We start from the raw sequence: 16,417 nt of genomic DNA on the forward strand, positions 1-16,417 counted from the left end.
GCGGCCTTCCAGTATTTAAAAGGGGATTATAAACAGGAAGGAAATCAACTTTCTACTCGGGTGGATAGCGATAGGACAAGGGGGAATGGTTTTAAGCTCCAGGAGGGGAGGTTTAGATTGGATGCTCTTCACACAGAGCGGCGAGGTGCTGGCACGGCTGCACAGAGAGGCTGTGGATGCCCCTCCATCCCTGGAGGTGTTCAAGGCCAGGCTGGATGGGGCGCTGGGCGTCCTGGGCTGGTATTACAACGTGCAGGTTGGTGGCCCTGCGTGTGGCGGGGTGTTGGAGCTCGATGGTCCCCGGGGTCCCTTCCAACCCGAGCCATTCCGCGCTTCTGCGATCCGGCCGCATTTCCTCCCGCCCCTCCCCGCGCTCCCACCGCGCAGGCGCCGAGCGAGGGGAAGATGGCGGCGCCCGTGGACTTGGAGCTGAAGAAGGTAACGGGCGCCCGGTTCTGTCCGACGGGTCTCTCGGGCCGCCGCTCCCCTCTCCGCCCCCTCCCGGCCCCCTCTTCACCCTCTCCCCGCGGTCTGCGCTGGCTCGGCCCGGCCCCACCCGCCCTTCGGCACCCGGCCCGGCCGCGGCCCCTCGATGTGCCGCTCTGCCCCCGCAGGCCTTCACGGAGCTGCAGGCCAAGGTGATCGACACGCAGCAGAAGGTGAAGCTGGCCGACATCCAGATCGAGCAGCTGAGCAAGACCAAAAAGCACGCGCACCTCACCGACACCGAGATCATGACGCTGGTGGACGAGACCCGCATGTACGAGGGCGTGGGCAGGATGTGAGTAGCGGCCCGTCCCGGCGCTGTTGTCGCACGCCGTGCGCCTGCAGCAAGGTGCTTTGGTTAAGTTTGGCAGCGCAGCTCTGACTGCAGCAGCCTCGTGAAGAGCGGCGTGCAGACTGGTTTCCAGTCTGACGTGTGTGCTGACTCGCTGCGTGGCACGCTGACCTCCTATGTGCGTTTTTTCTCTTGTGTTGTGATTTGGGCAGCGGCAATGATTACGCTTATTCAGGGATGTGGTCTTGTAAAAGGATGAATCTGGTCTGATTGCTGCCCACAGAGGTGATTGCATCTCCCTGCCCCCACTCTCCTTTGTGCTGCAGCAGACCTGTAGCTGGTTTGGCCTGCTGATGCAGTGAGTTCCCAGACCTGATTTGTGTCATCACACGATCTGTAGGGTAAGTCTTATGGAGCTGGTAGACTGGGAAGCCAGGAGTGGTGTGTGGACTGCACTTCACTGGCATTTGTCAGGTGAGACCAATGGGAAAATGAAGCTGAGCCTGGGTTTGCCCTGTGCAGACTGATGTAGTAGTTGGCAGCCCTGCCTGCAGCAGAGGGTTGGATCTCAACGGTCGGCTAGGTCCTTTTCAACTGAAGCTGTTCTGTGATTCTGATGGGGGTGTTCTGTGTCAGTCTTCTTTGGACCAGTGTGGTGTGGTTCCAGTTAAGCTTTTCCAAGCAGGTAAACTTGGGTTTGTGTGGAGATGCTGGCGATGCTGAAAGGAAATAGATTTTGATCTCTTGCAGGAGATAGCTGATGTAACCCAGGCAGGCTGTAAGCTGGTTGTTTTGTTCACAGAAAAGACAAACTAAGAGTAGATTCTGGAATCAATAATTTTTCTTTAGAGTCTTTTGTTTGTTCTTTTTTTTTTTATCTTAAAGCAGGGTATACTTGTTCAGTATGAAATAATTCCTCAAGATTCCTTGAAAGTATGTGTGTATTGGCTCCCATGGTAAAATAATGTTGCTTGTGAATGAGATTGTGTTTTTGTGCTAGCTGAAAAGTACTGTCCTACTTTTAGCCCAGCTGCTGGATTGCAGTCTTTTTGGGATTGTTCTCTTGCTTACCTTCACGTGACCAGGCAGGTGGTTCAGACCTCTGTTCCTCAGTGATGGTGGAACTGCCATCAGAAAAATACTATCTGCATGATATTAGTGTTCAAATTTTTGAAGTCTGTACTCTTTGTGGGTTTTGTTGTGCTAGTCACTATGCAAACTCAGGTTAAGAGTGCTTGTGCTCTCCATACTACTAATTCATTGATTTGTTTTACTTTTTTTTTTTCCTTCTTCTTCATTAGCTGATGCAGCATTTCTGTGAGCTGTGCCTGTTCTGGCCGTGGGGCTTAGGTCTGCCTTGCAAATTGGTAGTTGCATTTGGGTATGCTCAGTATCATTCACCAGCATAGTGAATTCACACCAGGGACACAAGGCTCTTACCAGAGCCCACACCAACCCGAATTTCTGGCTGAAATCTGGGCACTTGGTAAAGTTGGCTGAAGCTGTGCTTGTGCAGGAATTAAAATCCGAAGGCAGTTTGGCATCTTATATTCCCGTAGAGACCAAAGAGAGTGGCCATTACAGTTATTCTGTCTGCGTAATTTTTGTTTGCTGGAGTGGAATTTTTAATTTGTTGGTATAATTGGCTTGTAGAGATAGGAGATTTCAGCCACCAAAGGGATGTTATGATGTGTCTCTGTTGTGTAGTTTACCATTATCTCATGTGACCAAAAGAGATACAGGTGTTTTCTGTAAATACTGTTGGAGCTCTAGTGGGTTTCAGCCATCCAGAAAAGATAAGTGTCTGCATCAGTGTTAGCTCTGATGACTGGTGATGTTCTGACAGCTTGTTTGAATAGCTGAATTATTTAAAGTGGGTTTGGTGCTTCTATTCCTGCACTCAACTTCTACATTTTTAGAGAGGTGATTATCCCCCTCTGCTCTGCCCTCATGAGGCCCCACGTGGACTGCTGTGTCCAGGCCTGGCGCTCCCTACTAGGACAGATGTGGAGCTTTTGGAGACGGTCCAGAGGAGAGCCATAAAGATACTCAACGGACTGGAGCACCTCTCCTGTGAAGATGACTGAGAAATCTAGGGTTGTTCAGGTTGAGGAAAAGAGCAGGAACCCCATTATGACCACTCCAGTATTTAAAGGGAAATTGTAAATAGGAGGAAAATAAAATTTTTATGTGGTTAGATAGTGATAGGACAAGGGGAGATGGTTTTAAACTAAAGGAGGAGATATCTAGGTTAGATGTCAAGGGAAAGTTTTTCATAGAGAGGATGGTGAGGTGCTGGCACAGGCTCTCACAGAGGCTGTGGATACTCTGTCCCTGGAGGTGTTGAAGGCCAGATTAGATGAGGACCTAGGTAGCCTGATCTAGTGCTTGATGTAGTGGTTGACAATGCTGCCTGCAGCATGGGGGCTAGAACTAGGTGATCTTTGAGGTCTCTTCCAACCCAAACCATTCCATGATTCCAATACATGCTGTGTTAATGGGAGCAGTGCATAAAACTCTGTAGACTAAGCTACTCCAGGACTTCATGAAATTGTAATGTTTGAGAAATGTGATGGTGTGATGCATCCTGGGAAGAAGTCTATCTAGTTCCGTACTTGCTTCTGCACTACTTGAAAAGAATGATGTAGTTTCTGCTCTGAGCCCTGAGCTTGCTTCCTGCCTGAGAGGCTTTCCCTGCACCACTGGCAAGTTTGGAAGTCCATTTGTTGTTCCTAAACATTTACTGTAGCTAATTTTGGTTTAACACAAGAATCGTCAGTGCCACATAGTATGAGATGATGAATTGCTATGTACTGTATATATCTGTTAGACTAGGATATCATCTGAGTAGTGGCATCGTGCCAAATACATTTTTCTTTTCTTACTTCATGCTCTTTGAAAGGCTTGTTACGTAGCCTGAGACAACTACCACTGTGGTGGACTCCTGCTTAAGCTACTTGTGAGCTGATATCATCATGCTGCTTTGAGAACTATGCTGAAAGCTTAAGCTTCAGAATTTTGTCTGAATACTTCAGACCTTTCCCTTCATGTTCCTTTGAATGATGACCTGGACCAGCTTCTTATTTACCAAAGAAAAACATCAGGGGCTTTTGCTAGGCACAGTGAGGAGACTGCTGCAGTTTTTCACGGCATGCCAAAGTAGATGTTCCATTTTGTTTTGTGTTGCTTTATCATTAGTGTTCTCTCATTTGTTGTAGAAGTAAAAATCGAGCAAACACTGTAGCACTCACAGAAAACCTTGAACATAAATGTGTATACTATTTCTGTGGAGATGGCTGTAATAACAGATTTTTTTTTTTAAAGCAACTCAGATTTTTTGGCAGAACCATGTGTGAGTGAAAGCTGTGAGAGGATTAAAGGTTTTTGAGCATTTCTTGGGTTTAAATGCACTCCTGTTTTTTAGTGTGATTCTGGATTTTACTTCTAAATAAGACATCACAAATAATGAAGATTTTCCAATGGTGTATTTTTGGATACAGCAGCAAGAGCTGATTTTTGTTTGTTTTGTTTTGCTCTGTGGATGTTTGATTCTCTGAAGACAGATCACTGCAGAATGTGGTAGCCATCCTCTGCTTCCCGCTCACATTTCCAAAACTCAACTGAACTGAAGGACAGGCAAGGCTTTGTATTTGTGGTTCGGTTACTATCTATAGGTCAGCCTGTGAAATCCAAGTGGTCTCTATTACCCATCACCTTTGTAAGGCTTTGCGCAGGTTCAGCGCTGAACCCCAGCTGCTGAGAAGCTGACAGGTGCTGTGATACTTAAATGGATCCCCAGGACAAGCGTGTGTTGCTGTCCACCTCTGGCTTATATGTACATCGTAAGTATGAAGCTCACTTATCTCGCTATTGAAAAAGTGAAGGTTTCATTTTCCACATAAAGTCTGGTGGAACCAGTGAAGTAGAAGAAAACAGAATTTGTGTCCAGCTGCTTGCAGTTGGACCACTATTTTTGTGGTGTGTTGAACAAGACGTGTGTTCATGTGAAACAAAAGGCTACAGGGCACCATAAGTGGGTGGGTTCTATGCCACTCCCTTAGTTTCACTGTAGCTTTGTCCTGATTTTTTTTTTTTTTGCACTTTTTCATATTGTTGCAGTCTGAACAGTGCTCTTTACCATGTTATGGGTGAATGTGGGTATAGTAATTGTAGGCTGTCTTTTGGGAACTGTCACAGAGAGCAGAAATCAAAATGAGGTGCCAGGTAATCTGGTCTGAGCCTTTACAGGTGTCTGTGGCTTGAGCAGTGCAGTGAGTGGCAGCAGTTGTTTGTCATCCTCTTGTTGGCTGATGTGTAGTGCGGAGAAGGGTGTACTTGGTCAGTGGTTCTCATAGTTAACTGCTGGCAATAGTGGGATCCTGGGAACTTTGTATTGCTGAATTCTGTTCAGGATCAGAAAGGGAGCGTGTTCAGGTGAGCACAGACTCCCATTGTAGCTTGGCATCTCTTGGTGTCTTGAACACTCTCTTCTTTCCCACTCTCCCATTTGGTTCTTGATCTGTGCCTACTGCCGTGGGCTGCTCACATGCAGTCTCCTAGATATCTTGGTCCAGTTATAGCTCTCCTGCCCTACTGCTCTGTTTAATTTCTCCATGAAATACTAAAACTTCAAAGAAGAAAAGATTTCCGTGACTTGCATGCAAGATGTATGTCTGCTTAGTTCTGGGAAGTAGCTGTATTTCTTCAAATAAATCAGCTTTAAACAGAAAACAGGTGTGCAGTGGACGTGTCAGATAAGTCAGTGTTTGTCAAATCATAATCAACAGAAAAAAAAATCATAAAAATAGTAGCTATCTTAAAGTATGTTTTACTCAGCCCTGCTTGGAAATGAACGTGTTTGTTGCACGCTCCCACCTACCCTGCGAGCACTGTGATAGAAGGTTGGTGAGCCAATTGATGCGGTTTTTATGTGATGTTTGTCTCCTTCATCTGGGAATTTCTAACTCTCTTTAAGCACATGTTTGCTTTGGGTCCTGGATATGGCTTTCAAACAAATTAGTTTAGTTTGTTTCTTCTCTATCCCTAGCGTTTTCCTGGTCTTCTACCAGTGCAGTACAGAGGAATAGGCTACCTTAAAGGGGATGAAATCTAAACTTAGAATGTAAGAGTTGGAACTGAGACAAACAGCTTGTACAGAGTGCCGTCATAACTAAGAACAGACAGTTCAATCTGCTATGGTCCAGTGGCAATGTTCTGTAATACAAGTGCCAGGGCTTTCAAGCATTTCTGTATTTGCAGGTCAACAATTTGGATGTCAGACTGCTGTGGAGAGCAAGAGCTGTAGAAGAGCACCTCCAAAAAGGTGAAATCCTGGGTCTCTTGGAAGATGCCATCAGTCTGTTGCTTCAATGCTACGGAGTTATCTTTGAATACATACTACAGAAGTATGAAATGTTTTGGGGAATAGAATGGTTTACTATGGTTGGAAGGGGCCTACAAAGCTCATCAAGTCCAACTGCCTGACCACTGAGGGGCTACCAAAAGTTAGTGCCTGTTATTGAGGGAGTTATCCAGGTGAAAGCTTTTGTTGTGTGCTGTGCCAGATGGCTTCAGAAGTCATGGATCTTGACTATCTTACTTTTGCACATAAAATGTCAGCTTGGTATTTTGATGTACGAAGGAACATTAACATCAAGTGGATTTCAAGTACTGCACTCTGAGCCTTTTCCTCCATTCCCTATGGGAAGCAATGAAATCAAAGGCTGGATGCCCAGGGAAAATACTCAGCATTATAGCCTTTCTTTTAGACTGTAGCACTGTTTCTCTGTTCTAGTGCATGGACTTGAACTTGGCTTTCCTCTGGCAGGTGAGAATGGCCAAAGTAGTAGACCAAAGAGTCCATGTCATATCCCTGTGTACCTGGGAATGCCATTCTGAATATGTTATCACCGACTGTAGCCTAACATTTTGGGCCCACAGCTGGTGGGTGGAGATGCCCAGAACCACTTCCCAGTCTGATATTGCTTATAAAATTTGTTTGCAGTTGTCTTAATACACACAGGAAGTTGAGGTCTGAATGTGCTCTGACCTACGTGTCTAGTCTTGCTTAACGTTGGAGACGAGGAGGCTTAAATTCATGTCCCCTACATTAAAACAGGGAAGTAAACTAGTAGGGAGCCACTGATGTGCAGTGAGATTGTATTTTACATAAGTTTAGTACAGAGACGCATCAAGAACTGCTACTGGGATAACTCCTTGAGAGCAGCCCTGCACAGAGGGACTTAGAGTTCTGGTGGGTGAGAAGCTGGATGTGAGGTTGAGGCAGCAGTGTGTGTTGCAGCTGTGCTGCCCCAGCCCTGGAGGTGCCCGAGGCCCTGACGGATGGGTCCTGAGCTGGGGGGCTGTAAAGGCCCTCCCCACCCATCATTCTGCAGTGCTACAAAGCAAAGTCCTTAACTCAGAAATTCTGTAAATACAGTCTTGAATTTTTATTCTTGTTTTCTGCAGAACTATTTGCTGAATTGACAGAATGTTTCAGCTAGTTGGAGCTGGAGCAGGGGGAGGGAAGGAGTGAAAGGCTTTCTGGGAAGGAAAGATTTTTCCAAAACAGCATTTCTGGGCCAAAAAAAGACAGAATTAATTCAAAAAAGTTTGTTCTGATGATTAGGAGAAAACAGTGAGTGGGGTTGATTTAGTGCTAACTAATTTAAATCTAGCACCAGAAATATCTCTGTGTGAATGTAATACTTGATCTCTTCTGACTGAAACAGTTATCATCACTTCTGTGATGCTTGCTGTATTGGTTTCTTTGATGTTCTGTTGTTTTTATAGTGGGATTCATGGCGTGCAGGAGCGAAGGCTGTGTTATTTAAGAACCATGAATTGATAGTTGGGTCTTCCTTCTCACTCCAGCATTTCAGTGGTTTATTCTATTTCTGCCCATGTTTTCACTTCTGGTTTGGGTAGGCAAGGAGGAGAGAGAGATTTTTTTCCCCTGTATCTGAGGATGAATTTGCTTTTCAAGAGAGATGCATCTTGACTTCCTTGTTTTCCTGTGAAGGCTCTTTATGAAGAGCTGCTACTGAGCAGAAGTTTGCATGTCAGAATATAGCAGTATGTCCATGTCACTTTATTTATTTATTTATCTATCTATTTATTTATTTATTTATTTATTTATTTACTAATACAAGCCTCACTTCTCAGATCACTGAAGTTTTACCAGCAGAAGAACTTTTTTTTTTTTTAATAGAAACGTATTTAGGATTGGTTGACCAGGGGAATTGTTTCTATTTTCTGCAGTTTCCAACTTTTTGAAGATTAGTGGAAAATACACTGCAGAAAAACTTGTTTGAAATTCTGTACTAGTTTGAGCTTCTTTTGCTTCAACAATCTACAGGGCATCATTGTTGCATAGCAAAACAAACAAACAAAAAATGACTATGAAACAAACCTAGAGGATAAAGTCACTAAACCAGGATTGTAATGAGGGAAAACTGTTGCTGGAGCTTTCACCTCCACAAGCTGCAGTCCTTCATGCTCGTACTGTTTTCCACGCATGATTTGAATCTCAGATGTTCTTCATTCCTGTATAATAAGAAGGAGTTGGTTGCTTTCTTTTTTTTTCCCCTTAATTCCACTTCTCTCTTGAGCCTTTGAAAAGAATGGATGAAGTCCTTTAAAAGCTGACCGTGATACTGGTTTGTTATTTTGGGTTGTGTTATATTTAATACACACTCAAAGATATATTCCCAATTTCAGTTTTTTAAAAGAACCAAGTATGAACAATGGTATAATTCTACCATCTAGTTAAGTGTCTGGCAATGCAGAAACTGCTGCTTGCAAGCTATGTTACTATCTTTGTTTGAGGTAATGTAATACCCTGTAACTATTGACAGATCCCACCCCCTTCCCCACTCCCCCCCCCCCCCCCCAAAAAAAAAAGTGCAGTTTGCATGAGCATACAGCCCAGGGACCAGAGCAGAAGCATCATCTTGCAGCAGGGTGGCTGTGAGCGCTGGGCAGGCTGCAGCAGCTCAGAGGCAGCCACAGCTTGGCGTTGCTCTTCTTTTCCTTTAGCTCCTTAAGGTAAATAGGTTTATGGCTTACCAATGTTCATCTGAGTAAAAGTTCCCCTTGTTGTGGCCTACATAAGACCGCTTTTGGCATGCTGCCCATGTTGCTAATCCCCCTCACCATGCCACCGGGCTCGCGTGGGTGCACTGCTCTGGGTGCAGTGGTAAAATGACACGTGAACTATAAATGGCTGCTTCTAGAATGTGTTCATATATAACCCTCCCAATATAAGCTGCAGGATTTGTTTTGCTGTAAGGTATGTACTGCTCTGGCAGGGAGGAGGGGGGCAGTTACGCTGAGCTATATTGGGTGACCCAGTGAAATGAGGGGCTGCTGAAATAACAGCAAATGGAGGAAAAGCCTCAACCACCTCGACCCACGTGAGCTCTGCTTAAAGGTTATGATATGGTGAATGGGAAATTCAAAATCAGACTGAAAAATCCAAAACCCTTGGATGTGAAGGGTGGCAGCACAGACTATAATTAGTCATAGTTTTCCTTTTTTAATATTGCTTGTCTTGTTTGGAACTGGCTAGCTCATCTAGGATGGCTAAAGTGGAATTTGCTGGGGTCTATCAGTGCCTGTTATGAGCTGCATGTTATTGTGAAGTAAGGAATTGTTTGTAGAAGCAGATGCAGACCCTGGAAGAGCAAAAGGAGACTTCTGGGTGCTTGCAATTGTGAACAGCCGGCTCCTGTTCAATCAAGCTAGATTGCTTGGGATCAGCTCATTGGAAGCCTCTATTCCATTGGCTTTGAACAGTACTTAAAATGCATTAATCCCTTACTGAGTACGCTCAGAGCTTGAACAGCAGTGCAAGTTCAGAATTAAAAAGCATCTTTAAATAGATAAGGGCATGACTGGGCTTAGTCCAACTTTTCTCAAGGAGTAGTCTAATGAGAATGCTTGGCTTCAAGGAGAAGGGTATTATGTACAAACAACTGCGCTGTGCTACAACAAGGCATGTTAGATTCCTCTAGAAATACAACAAGTATGGTTAAATAATACTATGACTTTGTACAAAGTTGACAGTTTTCTGCATTAAACTTACGTTAAGATACAAAGAGTTTCCCAAATCCAAAGGGGGCTTTAAAGCTGGTGGTGTAATCACCCTGTCTGTAGCTGGAAGCCAGAACAAGTGGACTCTGGATCTGCCATTAATTAAAATAGTTTTGGAGCTTTCCTACCTTTAAAAATGCCTCTCCAAAAACTCGCACTTGTGGACTGCCAGCTCCTGTCCTCCCTCAGAAATACCTGAACTGTTACCTAAGCAGAGCAGAAAGGGGAAGTGCTCACCGTTGGGCCAGGTGCCCACCACCAGGAGTTCCAGACATGAAAGCTGAAGCTGACTAAGTTTGCAAGTAATTGGAAATGTTGTTAACGGAAAACCTTTGCCATGAATATCACTGTAACTCCACCTCTAATAACTTTAATAAGTTCTGTGTCATAGTGAAGGTTGGCGTGTGCTGAATAAACATCTCCATAACCTCATTCATTAACAGATGAATATTTCAATATCTAATACTGTGTTTTAAAGTCAAGTAAACAGTGCTTTTTGGTGCAAACAAACTGAGTTATGGAATTACTTACATAGTATGAACATCCCTTGGTGGGTGTGTACGTGTGGCAGATGAAGTTAACAGCATCACTGAACAGTGTAACTGGAGCCCGAAGACCATTTTGGCCAGGGTGTGAGCGAGTGCTATGTAAATAATGACCAAGTGGGGCATGAGATTTAGAAATTCAAAATTGGAGGAAAAGATCTCTTCATAAGGAAGCAAGCAACTCATCCTGTAGTATTATAAATCACTTGCTCTGCCTAAGAGAAACAAAAAACTGTTGTGGAGATAGCAGAGAACTGCAGGGAAAAGAATAGAAGCATGTGGGAATATTTAAAATGAGGTTTCTCTTTCAGTTCCCTTATGCTCTATTTCTGTTCCTCATGTTGCTCTTTAAGAACCAGCAGTCGCTGGGATGCCAGGCCATGTAGATGCTGCCAGTTTAAAAATACATGGCTGTGTTCTAGAGCTGTTCTTGTTGGCAGCCCAAAGCTGGCTGATCATTGCTGTCCTCAAGGACCCCAGTCCTCCGTCACTTTCTTTTGTAATTTTGTGTATGTAAGTACTGGGTAAACTACTAAGCATCTGGAATAAGTCATATTCTGCTCTATGTTACTTGCTGTTCCTTTTAAATGAATGAGCAACTTAGACTGGGCAAATCTATCTGTTTTGAGCTGAAGCATAGAATGGCTTGGGTTGGAAAGGCCTTAAAGATCATTGGTTTTCAACTCCTCTGCCACGGGCAGGGTTGCCAACCACCAGAGCAGGCTGCCCAGGGCCCCATCCAGTGATAGGGCATTTCTGGTATTTTTTAACAGCAGCAAAAAAGCTCACATAAAGTGTTTATTTGTTAAGTTTTGTAATTAAAGCATTCAGTGACACTGTGTCATTCTGAATCAGTATTTCACGTTCGATAGCATAGGTATCATGTTTGACAGGCCTGCTGGTGTGTGCTGCCAAGTGTTTGTATGTAAGCAAGAAGAGCTTAATTTCTGCAGGACACAGCTGGCTGCAGCTATCTGCAAGAGTTGTGCTAGTTGTCTTCTGAATGCCCATACTTAAAAGTTTGTGCCCGAGGTATGAGTGTGGAGCCTCTTTAGATGGACCTGGCAGAGCAGTTTGTGCAGGAAGCCTTCCAGTGATGTAGCTCACTTTATTACAAGTGCCCTGTGGCAATTCTTACCTACTGAACAGAAATTCCATGCTATTTCAGTTACTTCTTAAGCCGTGTTACTTCCTAAGGTAAAAACTTTGGCTGAGGTGTTTGTGAGGTGTGTATCCCAAGCTTAAAGCTTTTCAGTCTTTACTACATTGAAAAGTGAAGCCATAGACTTAAATGTTTAATTGTGGATAAGGCTTTGCAGCTTCAGCTTTGAGAATGTGGCCTTGGACAGATGTAGGGCAGTACCTGTGAGCATTATTTTGAGGGCTTGATGACCTTGTGGCAGGAAATTCTGAGGACACACCTTGCAGCTTTGCTTTTTTCACTAATCTGCAAGAGCAAAGCACAATGTTCTCTTTATTCCAAAACACATGGGGAATGTGAAATCTCATATTTCTTTCCACGTTTCTTTTATCCAGTATGTAGATGCAGTGTAGGAGCATCATTGTGATGATGCAGGTGATTATTCTGAAAAGCATCTCCCATCTGCCTGGCTGCAGGGTTTGCATCTGACAGAAGGGTGGTTGTGGATGGGACTTCCACAGGTGTGAACAAGATGCTCATGTTCTGTCTGCAGGATGGTGTGTGCTGGGAGCTGGAAATGCGATCACTGCCTGAAATGGGGAGCTGATGGGGAGAGAGCACGAGTGTGCTGTGTTGTAAAGAATAGCGAAGAGTATGACAGCCAAGGTGATTCTAGTAGAGAGACTGCAAAAGAATGAGGAAAGATTTGAGAGAACTCCAAAGTAGAAGACCTAGCAGAAAGTCCTGTAGAAAAGATAAGGTGGAGTGAACAAGGGGGAGGAAGGAGAGGAGGAGGAAGTGTTTGCTAAGCACAGCTAATAGCAGCACCGAAGAGTTTTAATTTACAGTCTGCTGTAATTAACCACAGTTCCACTGCAATGCATTTCAGGAATGGATGTGGCACATAGTTTTCCTTTCGTCTGTTGTGTTGCTGGTGCAGAGTAGGCTGAATTTCAAGCCAAGCGGAGTGGATGCCATTTATGCTCAAAGAACATCTTGCAGGCCCTGAGCAAACCTGTTAATAATATCATTTGTCATTGGAGATGGCACTGCACGTTGATTGCAGGCTTCGTTGCAGTAGGCGAGGAATGCATTCTGATTCTGCACTGTCTGAAGCTGTTCACGGTAACTGTCCAAGCACTTGCTCCTGTCACCTGGCAGCATGGCGTTGTCCCAGACGCTCTGTAGTGCTGGGGCAGACCTTGACCTCATTGGTATGACACACGGAGACTCCTTCTAAATCCCCTGGGGGACTTTCTAAGTAGGGAAGGGGCTGATCTGTGTCTTTGCGTTCCTTATGTCTGGAAGGATGAGAGGCAACTATGGAAGGTTCCTAAAATTTGTCTGAGCTTAGTTGTTCTTTACTTCTTTGTGGGATTCCAGTGCCACGTGCTTTGTGAGCTGCTTTGGTTGGTCTTGATTCTTCTGAGCAGGTTGGTGGCTTTTACATGCTGGCTTACAGAACACCAAGATTTTATAGAGGCATTTTTCAAAGTCCTTGTGCATTTAAAAAACCCAAACAAACAGAAAAATGGAAACCGATGGCTGCAATTTCAGTTAAACAACAGTTTCCTACCCTGTTTAAAAAACAAAGCAAACAACTCTGAATTTAGAAAACAAGGGAATTTGGAGTTCAGTGAGGGTACATGTTAAAGCTAAGCCCTGAGCAGCAGGAGCTGTGAAAACTGAAAGGCAGGTGGGCATGGCTCTCTGTATCCTCTGGCACTTGGCCCCGTAGTGTAGCGTGCACGTGGCCTCTGTTTCTATGGTACAGGTTTGCTTAGCTTACAGTGATGGTGACTTTTAACTGTTGAAAGAATCCTCCTTGACTGCATTTCCATACTATAATGCTGTCATTGCTGAAGATCTCTTTGAATGTTATTTGATAAGAAGGACTTCCCTTGCTAGGTGTGTTCCAGAACTGCTTTTGGAATTTCCAAGACACTGAATTGTAGAGGGCAACCTGTGAGCAATTATTTTCTTTCTGCAGAATAATGGGTGAAATCAGCAAGCAAACTTGGGAGGCCAGCCTGGTGACATGGCAGTTCTGCTGTTGTGTTGTTTGCCATCCGGCTTAGTATTTCAATGGCCTTCTGTATGTATTTTTTTGAATGTTAAGATAGATCTAAAGGTGGAAGATTGGTAATCATTTCGGAGTTGATGAACAGAAAGAAAATGTGGAGTCTTTAACAGTGGAAATTTTTATTTGAGGGCATTAAATAACAATGAATTTTTAGTAGCGGGTAGCAAGTGTTTTCCAGCTGATTTTTCTGAGCCTCTTGGGGAATCCATCATAGTTTGTTCTTCTGTCTCTGTCTAGAACATGGATGAGAATGAATATTTCTCAGAGGTCATTGCAGTTTAACTTGGTGTGCAGCTAAGTGTACAATGGCTAGATTTTTTTTTAAAGCAAAATCCAACAGGTTTTGTCTCTTTTGCTTGTAGGTTTATTCTTCAGTCTAAAGGAGTCATTCATAATCAGCTTTTAGAGAAGCAGAGAATAGCAGAAGAGAAAATTAAGGAATTAGAGGTAAGTTTTTGGCCAGTAAAGGTGATGAAAATAGAACATTGAAAGTCAACAAGGTACTGTTTATTACATCACTTATTTTTATGTGATACATTCTCAAGGATTGTAACTGCAGGGGAACGTGAGGGCTGTTGCAAATAACCTAAAAGTAATTTGTGTGCCTTGGTTTCTTTGCTAGGTCTACAAACTTCATGAGTGTTAAGAAAGCAGGTAGGGACTGATTGTTCTGTGTCCTGATATGAAAACTGGATGTGTGGTGTTCAAGTGAAATTAGTAGGAGCTAGCTTTAAAAGTATTTAGAGGATGTTTAGAGGTTACTTGCAGCAGATAAATGATGGGAAGCTCTTTGCTGTGAGTATTAAAAGTTTGTTGGGGCAGGATAATTGCACAAATTCAAGGAAGAGAAATCCATCGAGCATTTCCAAATATGTAGAAATTGCATCCTATTCAGGAAGCCTGTGAGCTAAAAATGTCTGGAGTCTGGGAAAGTATTAGGAGGAAGTACCATATACGCTTACCCTGTTCTTAACTCTGCCCTAGACATCTACTTATGGCTGCTGTTGAAGGCTGGATCCTAGAGAGGTTGGACTGTAATGATGTAATCGGAGTACTCTTGTGTTCTAATGGAGGCAGAGAAGAATACCTGAGACACACAAAGTAGTGTCCATGCAAGTTCCAGCTGTTTGAATAAGCTATCGTCTGAATCTTGAGTATATTCTAGTGGCCCCATGTACACTTTACAGTTCTTTGGAGAGGGTGTTTAGACTTCTTGGACTTCTTCCAAGGCCATTAGTATTTTTTTCTTAATGCTCCTGAAATAGAATTAATACGTAACCATGTTCCTTACCTTTTGGGAATGATAACAAGGAAAGGTTGAATTTAGTCAAGCTGCTTGTCTAATCTGTTAGTGTTTTGGAGAAGGTGAGTGTGCAGAGCAGCAGGGACAAGCAGCAATAGGAAGTAGGTGCTCAGATAGAACTGTGCAGTCTCTTTTGTTTCCCACTTACACTACAGCAAAAGTCGTGTTTTTTAAATTTCTTCTTAAAACACATTTTGCCATGGGAACTTGCAGGTTGTGTTACCTGCCATGTTTTCCGTATCAGATAATTAAGGGGGCTTTGCGTACCTGGCCACCAGAACCTTTTCTACGCAGGGAAAGTAAGTACTCCATGGATAGGCTGTATATGTCAGCTAGTATTCATGCAGACAGGGCACAGTCTTTTTTATGCTTACGTGATTAAATGTGATTGTATCCTGGCTACTCTGGAACCGTCCCTGAAAACAGTGGCCTTGAGCAAAACCAGCACTGTCACTGAAATTATAGATCTTCATTGCAGTGTGCCTGCATTTGGAACTGATTGGAGTGTGTTTGACAGTTTTGGCTACTGTAACCTTCAGCTGTGCATCTCAGTTTCTTCCTGTTCCTGATGGAGAATAATCTTACCTCCTGAACTTTCAGATCGCTGACTTCAGCAGAATGGATGGAATTCACCCCCCCCAGATTATAACCTTTGCCATTCTTGCACTCAGCCTTGGAGGTGGTTGCTTCACGGATGTGTTTTTACTGTTTTGTAGCTCCCTCTTGCCTTGGGTCTATGGTTATGGCCACTGAATTGCAGTTCCCAGCAATTGTCTCAAAAGGTAGTAGGACTGGGGAGGTGGTTGCCGTGTAGATTGTTTTTCTGTTTTAACTATAGAAAGTAAGTCTCGGATTGCTGAAACATTTGACAGTTTCTTTTAAATGAACATTCAAGTCCACCTTTTAACTGGTTTCCAGATGTCTGGCAGTTTCGTGTGAAGGATATTCCTTGGACTTGGGATTCCCTAAGGAAGAGGATTAGATTGACAGTTGCTGAAAAGTAAGATTTCAAGGGAAATACCTGAGCCCACTTATCATGGGAGTAGAGGATTTTGCCCTTCTGAAAACAAGTTGTGACAGGAGAAAAGAATGTGAAACTTTGTGACCTTGTGCTCCCACTACATCGTTGTAAAATAAATGTAAGACCAAGATAACCAGGTTAAAATATCCCTTCATCAGTTGTTAAAACTGGAAAAAAAAATTAAAGCTATTTTTCACATTAACTACCTTATTATTCATCATAAGTAATATCTTACTACACTTTGCACAGTTGAATTAAGCTGACCAGAGTAACCCTCTGGTATTGATGCAGTGCGCCTCATCTGGTTGCTCTCACAGCATGAGCTGGAGACAATTGCATGCTGCAGTTACAGAGCTTTTCCCAAGGTACTGTGAAATGTGTATTTTTGATACAAACCTGAATTTCAGAAATGCTGTCACTGGTAGCTCAGTTTAATTCTAGAAGAGTGCAGCA

At 43.6% G+C, this 16,417-nt stretch overlaps 1 protein-coding gene across 6 annotated transcripts in view; it reads left to right on the forward strand.

Annotated features, from left to right (window-relative positions):
* Window positions 1–304: 304 nt before the first annotated feature.
* Window positions 305–16,417, forward strand: part of PFDN1 (prefoldin subunit 1) — a 29,823-nt gene continuing 13,710 nt past the window's right edge. For 2 of the 6 annotated variants that reach the window (XR_016471399.1, XR_016471402.1), the window contains exons 1-5: window positions 305–438; window positions 615–781; window positions 14,003–14,087; window positions 14,263–15,725; window positions 15,862–15,943. Coding sequence is in view for 1 of the 6 variants with exons in the window: in XM_031607082.2 (XP_031462942.1) it covers window positions 406–438; window positions 615–781; window positions 14,003–14,087 (285 nt within the window). In the remaining 5 variants the exon portion in view is untranslated. The remainder of the gene's footprint in view (window positions 439–614; window positions 782–14,002; window positions 14,088–14,262; window positions 15,726–15,861; window positions 15,944–16,417) is intronic. The other 4 variants (XR_016471401.1, XR_016471400.1, XR_004168788.2 and 1 more) reach the window with 4 other exon arrangements.

This window comes from Phasianus colchicus, chromosome 15, assembly GCF_987193195.1.
Source record: "Phasianus colchicus chromosome 15, bPhaCol1.hap1.1, whole genome shotgun sequence".
NCBI classification, from domain to species: Eukaryota; Metazoa; Chordata; class Aves; order Galliformes; family Phasianidae; genus Phasianus; species Phasianus colchicus.